Raw genomic sequence first — 8464 nt, forward strand, 5'->3', positions numbered from 1 at the left:
CTCTCACTGACAAAGTCATCCCTTTAGAGTAGTTTATGCAGGCTCAGTTAAAAAATCAGTACTTATTTCCTATTCAGGCCATTGAAGCTTGAACCACCCTGGATTTTTCAAAACTGATTCCTATAAATGAGAAATTAGATGAATTGCTTAATAGTACCATATGTTGATAGAAATGAAAGAAAAAAAAATCAGTTTAACGATGCTCATTTGTGTCTCTTGCTTCTTGTCTCTCCACTCCCTCACCCCATTTTCTTTTCTGTCTTACAGATGAAGGAGCTTCTATGCACCCTTGCGATGATACCTACTGTGGACCTTTCCCAGAATCTGAGCCGGAAGTGAAAGCTGTAGCCACCTTCCTCCGAAAACACAGGAAGCACATTAGGGCTTACCTCTCCTTTCATGCATATGCTCAGATGTTGCTATATCCCTATTCTTACAAATATGCAACAATCCCCAATTTCAGCTGTGTGGTAAGGTTTTGACCATGTATATGTGTGTGTCAAGCTTTCTTCTTTTCTAACACTAACATGGTTCTAAGCAGTAATGACATATAGCAAACACATATTGTGTTTATGCTAATAAGCATTCTTTATGTATTGACTCATTTTTCATAATTATATGAGGTAGGTAACTATTATTATCCCCGTCTTACAGATGAGGAAACTGAAACCTATGGAAATTAAGCAATTAGACTAACAACATACACCTACTAAGAGCCATAGCCAGGATCCAGCCCCAAATCTAGCTCCAACATTGTCGCTTTTGACTGCCATGCTGTGCTGCTTCTCAAATGCAATCATTTCAAACCGATTTACATTCTTACCACAGGTTATACGGAAAGTGTCAGGATGGATTTGATTAGTATTACAGCTTCAGTCACATGTTCAGGGCTATAATTAATTTTATTGAGTAAATAATTGTTCATAAATTATGGTCTGACTCTCATTAATTAAAAGCAAGTTTTAATTTATAAGCGCTCTTTGCTTAATGGTACTAAGTCTCTGGGCATCTATTTGACAAGTTAGCACTCAGAATGAACAGCCCTTCAGGCATTAGAATACTTGTCAGTGATTAAGCAGAGTTTCTTTCTCTCCTCATCTCAGAAACCCAACAAGCTATCCACTGTAGGGCAAAATTCTTTGTAAAGTGAGTCTCGTTCAGAGCCAATAGCCTCTAAAGGTCTATAAAATTCAAAACTAGGTCAAACTAATATATAGTGTGAGGAGTGAGGAAGAAGGAAGAGGTAAAGGGGAGAGGGCTTTGGGGTTGCTGTTGATGTTCTATTCTTTGACCTGGATACTGGTTATATGAATGTGTGCAATTTGTGATCATTCATTGAGCTATAAACTTAAAATTGTTATATTATTCTATGTGGATGTTAAACTTGAATTAAAAGCTTTGATAAAAGACAAGCACCCCCTTTCTTCCTATACCTTGAACTCTAAATCCTTCACCAGTTGGTTGGAGTTGCAGGAATCCCAGATCTAGGTGTCCAGGACCTGGAAGGAATGGGGAACATGAGGAAGAAGGCCCGAGGGAAGGCTTGTATTCTGTCCAAAAGAGGAATTTTGTTCTTGGCATTCCAAGCAAGAATTCTGAGCAAATTCTCTTTCTTGAGAAATTTTGTAAAGATGGTAGTTCTATTTAAGAATGCTATTCTTCAGCTACTCCGTGTCAACAGACTTCTTGTTGTCGTCGTCGTTGTTGTTGTTGTTAACTTGACAGCTTAACCACCCTGTATCACACAAAGCTTCTCTAGGCAAATATTCACCCCTTTCTGAATTGGGCACAATGTCTATTTATGTTCTCACAACAGATAATGTGGAGTATGCAATATATTAAATCTATTACATGAGAATGTTCTCCATATTTTGAATTTAGCTTGCTATCAGAAGTTAAGCCTATTTTAATTTTGTCTTAGGTTGGATGTTGTGGTATAAAGAGTAGATCAGTGATTCACAACCAAGAATGAATTTGCCTCCCACGGGACATTGAACAAGGTTGAAGACATTTTGATTGTCACAACAAGGCTGGAGGATGTTATTGGCATCTAGAGGATAGAAGCCAAGGATACTGCTAAATGTATAGGACAGCCTCCACAGCACAGAGTTATTTAGTCCAGACTGTCAATAGTGCCACTGTTGAGAAATCCTGTTACCAGGTTACATATAAGCTAAGTCATTACAGCCAAGATTAAAATTCTCAGAAACTAGGTAGTCTCTGAATGTTAACCAGAAACCATTAAATTCTAATAAATTGTTCAAAAACATTTCCATCAATATGGTAGAGTCTGTGTTTCTGCTAACATTTTTAGGTCATTCATTAAGCTGCTTTAAATATGGAAATAATTGGGGACACCTGAGTGGCTCAGTTGGTTAAGCATCCGAATTTTGATTTCAGCTCAGGTCATAATCTCAGAGTCATAAATTCAAGCCCCGCTGAGCATGGAGCTTGCTTGAGATTCTCTCTCTCCCCCTCTCTCTGCCCTTCCCCCACTCACTCACACATTCTCAGAAAGAAAAGAAGAGGGAAAAAAAGGAATAAAAAATAAGCCTTATTTAGCTGAGGTTCAATAAGTGAGACCTGGAGGCGCCTGGGTGACTCCGTCAGTTAAGCCTCCAACTTCGGCTCAGGTCATGATCTCGCGGTTCATGAGCTCGAGCCCCATGTTGGGCTCTGTGCTAACAGCTCAGAGCCTGGAGCCTGCCTCAGACTCATGTGTGTGTGTCTCTCTCTGCCCCTCCCCTGCTCACGTTCTGTCTCTCTCTTTCTCTCAAAAATAAATGAAAACATTTAAAAAAAATTTTTTTAATAAGTGAGGCCTGGGACAAGTGGAAAGAGGAAACAATAAAGAAAGGAGGAATTGCTTAAACTCTTTCAAATAGGTGTCTAGCTACACAACCCTGGAAAATAATTCTTGGAAAATGTTATGAAGTTTTCATTTTTTGTGGAATGATCCTATCTAAACCTCTCACCAACATGCACCTGCACCTGAGTGGCAGAAGTGCAGGGAGCTCAAAAGGCTAAAGCTATGCCTATGGTTTTTTTGCAAAGAGGCCAAGAGGTTGTGTTTTTTTTTTCTTAGTAGATTTCGGGGTGGGAATTTAGTCCTCTGGAATAATGAGGAACAAAACTCTCCCCACCAGCAGAATGCAATAATCTTCTAAATGTAGAAATATCTGCCCTTGCCATGGAATATTGCTAAAACCATTGGAGAAGATGTTAAAATCTTAGAACATTCTCCATAAAGGTTTTTGGTATTAGGGTGTTTACATTCCTTCTCTGTTGGCTCCTGAGAGGAGAAATTCATCATCAGTGAGATCAATAATAAATTGTCTGCCAGGTTCTGGAGCCTGGCCCCTTAATATCCACAACAAGTGGCATTTGCTGCAGAGGCTGCTTTATTCATCCCTGAGGTGAATGAGGACAGCAAGCTGCAGCCAAGGCCAACACACGGCACCATGTTGCCCAGAGTACTTCAACTGATGTATTAAATTATTCATAGGCAAATTGAAACGGGAGAGTTGTATACTGGTTTCAACATACTTCTTTTCCTCTTGCTGGTCATACAATACTTCTCTGACTCCTTATTGAAACTAATGCTGCTATACCATTTGAAAATGTTTTGAAGTGTAGTCCGTATCCTTTCAGTTCATGTTAGAATATTCACCTTTTAGTAGTTTTGTTGTGTTGATTATTCTTCCGATTTTTGGCATTGATTGGAACAGTTCCACCTCAGAATTTCTACATCTTAGCAGTACCTGAGCTCCGTCAGAGGCATATGTAACCTTAGAAGTCATGGAGCATTCTGAAATTGTATTCCCATTCCCCTGGGGATAAATGAATAGCATAAGAGAAGTCACTCTTCCTGAACTAAAGGGTTTCTTAATTGATGCAAATGTGCTTTAAATACCTTGTACATAGCCACTGAAGTATGTACTTAAGGATCAATAAGATTATCTTGATACTCTTGCAGAGCTATGCTTATTCAACATTCATGCAAGAAATATTGATTAAGCATCTGTTATACACAGGCACATTGCTAAACACTGCATATGTAGCCTTGAGGAAGACTGACGTTCTTCCCTATCAAGTATTTTGTAATTTATAAAAATAAGTGCCTCTGAATAAAAGTGAAGACGACAGAACACTAAATCAGCATCAGAAGATATGGGTACTTAACCGCTCCTTGCCATGTAATCCCAGCCTTGCTGAGCCTTTCTTTTCTTGTCTGTCAAGTGGAAATATTACTGATCACTGGTCTGCTGTGAGCATCAGTCAAAGCAAATGATGTGTTCCAAAACACGCTGTAAACTGCAGCACGTGCCAAAGAATAATATTATTATTAAACATAGCTATTACCTAATGTGCCCAACCTTGCTCTCCAAATTGATGACTGATAATGCTCAGACAACATGCCAGTGTTTCCAAAGGTTTCAATGCAGTGATGGAAAGTGATAGAAGTTTTCCATTTTCCCTCACAGGAATCTGCAGCTTATAAAGCTGTGAATGCACTTCGGTCGGTATATGGGGTACAATATAGATATGGACCTGCCTCCAGCACATTGTGTAAGTTTCCTGTGTATTTTGTTTTAGAATCATCTCTTGAACCAAGATCCTGTATAATGACTTCCCTTTAAAAAAAACAGAAAGTGTGTTCTCCTTTAAAGAGAAATTTTTGACAACCAAATTAGCCAAGGAAGATGGAGGGAGTTTATATCTGATTAGTTTTACACTGCATGACAGAAATCATTGTACCAATTTAAATAAATTCTAAGCAGAGAATTTTCTAAGCATGTAGTAATGACTACAAAGCTGAATTGAGATCTTACGACAGTAGAAAGTGCCCAAGTGGGCTCCTTAAGCAATTGTAACTACTATAAGGGTGGAAATGGGCCTTGAGAAGGTAATGAAGTAATATCTCAGCCCTAAAAGAGCTTCCCTTTTATTCCTTTCCTCCACCATTCTTGTTAGGAAATTCTGTTTTTTACATAACACCTAAGGCTGAATTTCCCCTTAAAAGGTAATTAAAATATTTCTTACTTTATATGAAAGAAAGAACAACTGGGTATATGGAAAGAACTTGAAGAATCAGAAGACATGGATTCTAGTCCTAATTCTCCTGCTAACTGTGATACATTCTTGGCCAAGATACTAATCCTGGGCCTCAGTTTCCACCACTTTTAAGTGAGGGATTGGACAAGGTCATTTCTCATGGTCTTTTAAACTCTAAAATTCATTAATTATATGACTTGGAAAATTTAGCATGAAATCATATACATCTTAATGTCTACATATGCACACACACACACACACACACACACATACACACACAGGTTGTATGTGTATGTATAGAGAGTGGCACCCAATCTCGCTTTCAGTGAAGTACGAAATTTCTCCTTGATTTCTTTAACCTACCCATTATTATATTCCTAACCACTCACTTTCTTGAGCCTTCAGAAGAAAAGCTTGGTTTGTCAATTAACATTGCTTCTCATGTAAGTTTATCCTAATAATGAGAATGTCTTAAGTATTAGAATTTTTTGCAAAGTCTGTGATCATTGGTCTCATGCTGACCTCTTTAGAACTGTTTTTCAGTATGGCCATGCCGAAGGAGGAAAGATAGCATTTTTTTAAAAGTCATATTCCTAATTATCACCCCCATAATATACATTAGTTTTTAATATTAATTTTTAAAAATCTTACACTTCACCTTTTAAGCTTGGTATGAAGTTACAGTCATGATATTATATTTACCAAGAACAATCTGTTACCATAGAAATGAGGCTGTCACATCACCATGACGTAACTCTTGGCACATATTGACTCTGACTTTGGCTTCTATGACCACTGTTTGCAGTTCCAGTGTACTCTAATCCAGAGGGACAATGAAGCCACCGCCTACCTTTTGTCCTTAACCAAAGCAAGAGGAGCCTAAGAAACAGCAAAGTCATTTAACTGTCTTAACTTAATATTCTATCTCTAACTTGTCCTGACAGAAGCAGCATTAAAAGTGGTATTATTTGAGCAGATGAACATGCTCTGAAAAATTTTTTAATAGTAATAGTGTTAGGTCAGTCTGGATCATATTGATTTCAAGAAAAAAGTATATAAAGATTCTTCTCTTAAAAATTTATTAAACAATTATTGAGAGCCTGTTATGCTAAAAAACGACATACTAGGCACTTTGGGGTGTCAAGATGCAAAATAATAGGGGCATATGTCCCTTAGCACATTATTTCATTTAATTTCCACAACACCACCATGCAGCAGGTATTATAATCTCTTTTTCTAAAGAGGAGATTATGGTTCAGACAAGTCACAGTAGGTGGTGGGATACATACAGCCTGAGCCCTTAGTCTGCCTCTAATGCCTGCACTTTCACCTCTGTGCCGACAAGCTCACAAGCATGTGAGGTCACAAGAGCCAGAGAGAGGAGAGAGTTGCCAGTGGATTATCAGCTATGCTAAATGTTGTTGAGAGGTTGAAAGTGGCATCTGAGAGGGGGGGAAAAAAAACCACCACCAACAACAACAACAATAACAAGAAAGGAGATTAGGCCTGCTGTCATTGGTGACCTTCAAGAACTAAGGTTTCATGGACAAGTAGAGGCAAGAACCAGATTGAAAGTGGCTGAGGATACAGAGGCAACATATATAGAGTCTCTTTGCATTCTAAAGCAAAAGGACCAAGACAAGGAGGATGGTATATAGCATAAGAAGGAAGTGCTATAGGAAATCAGTGCTTGAATATTGTGGTCAATGCAGATGCAAGAGAGGGTGGTTTAATTAATGAAATGAGGTCCCAGAGAAGACCAGAGACCAGAGAAGACCATGATGAATAGAATCAAAAGATGACACCTGTAAAAAACAAGCATCCTCTCCTTCTCTGAGCTGGAAGGAAGAAAGCCAGAGGGCTGTGGCGTCAGTAGAGGAGGTGGTGGGCTGATTACCTTGTGTGGACCTGGGGACAATGGTAAAGTGAAGGGCAGGACCATAAGAGCGTGAGAAAAGTTCATTAAGTGAAGGTCTAGAAAAAGGAGCCTGGAGCAGCTGGCTCCAGGGAGCCAGGAACAGGCTGTCAGTGACTAGAGTGATTTTACAGCAAAGACTTTCTCCAGCTTCCTCTCAAGGAGTGAATGCAAAGAAACTGAGCCAGAGATTAGTTTGTAGAGGGGGAGAGGTGGGGGCTGAAGTGTGGGTGGAGATAAATGTTATTGGAATTGAGGCTGAGAAATCTTGAGATCATCACACTAGAAAAGCATTACTACTTACACTAGATCCTCAAAGATGATGGCCGGTAGGATTTTTAGTTCCATGAGCCCACTGCCAAGGAACCACTGTTAAATCATTCTTGTTGAAACAGTATTTAATTGTGAGGATTTAGGATAGCTTAGTAAGCAAGTATTATATATAAACTTTGAAAGTTATGCAGACTCTTTAGTGAGGCTCTTCTTTTTTTTTTTTTTTTTTTTTATTTTTAGATGTGAGCTCTGGTAGCTCAATGGATTGGGCCTACAAAAATGGAATACCCTACACATTTGCTTTTGAACTTCGTGACACTGGACATTTTGGATTTTTACTCCCAGAGATGCTCATCAAACCGACCTGTACAGAGACCATGCTGGCTGTGAAGAACATCACAATACACCTACTAAAGGAATGTCCCTGAGACAGCCCAAGGGTCAGGGCAACCACCAGAGAGAGAGCTAATTCTGTGCAAGAGCCACCTGGCAGTGGGGGAAATTTTTTTTTAAAGAGAAGAGCAATTTCTTAGAATGAACATATCTGTGCACTTTAAAAGGACCTACTCATGCAATTCACATTTCTGTGGCAATAAAAAATTGGTAAAAAAAAAAAAATTGAACATACCCTAGTTTGCTGTAAGAGAAGCATCCATGTTATATACGTTTAGAGTTCTATTTGATTAAGGGGGAGAGGGGATATTTTGAAACTCTATTGTCTCAAGAAATGTACACATTAAGGATTTCACTGCAATAAATCTCCTTTTCTCAGTTAAGATCTAGGCTACGAATGTTGTGTAATCTCTTGGTTTTCATTTGAAACAAACTTTTCAAATGAACTATATTTCTTAATAAATATACAACTTAACGAGACCTCAGGTGCTTCACATCTTCATCACTGGCATTAGTGCCTCATATACCTATAAAAATACAGCAAGATAAAGCATTCATGTTCAGACTCTGAGAATACCATTTACAAAAAAAAAAAAAAAGGAAGAAGTAAACATTAATTGAGGTGCCAGACACAGTGTTAAGAACTTTATACTGATAATCTCATTTATTACTCAAATATATGAGGTAGATACTACTATCATCCTCATTTTTCAGATAAGTAAATTGAGACTTAGAAAAGTGATATATGGGGCACCTGGATGGCTCAGTCAGTTTAGGATCTGACTTTGGCTCAGGTCATGATCTCAAGGTTTGTGGGTTTGAGCTCCA

General features: G+C 38.5%; 1 protein-coding gene across 1 annotated transcript; it reads left to right on the plus strand.

Moving 5' to 3' along the window:
* The first annotated feature begins 251 nt into the window (after nucleotides 1–251).
* LOC121025380 (carboxypeptidase A6) lies at nucleotides 252–8116 on the plus strand. Its single transcript, XM_040467924.1, has 3 exons — nucleotides 252–470; nucleotides 4485–4569; nucleotides 7484–8116. The coding sequence occupies exons 1-3, from the start codon at nucleotides 282–284 to the stop codon at nucleotides 7669–7671; spliced, it is 462 nt and encodes a 153-aa protein (XP_040323858.1). The 5' UTR covers nucleotides 252–281; the 3' UTR covers nucleotides 7672–8116.
* Nucleotides 8117–8464: the final 348 nt, after the last annotated feature.

This window comes from Herpailurus yagouaroundi, unplaced genomic scaffold, assembly GCF_014898765.1.
Source record: "Herpailurus yagouaroundi ecotype Mexico unplaced genomic scaffold, PumYag 67632, whole genome shotgun sequence".
NCBI classification, from domain to species: Eukaryota; Metazoa; Chordata; class Mammalia; order Carnivora; family Felidae; genus Herpailurus; species Herpailurus yagouaroundi.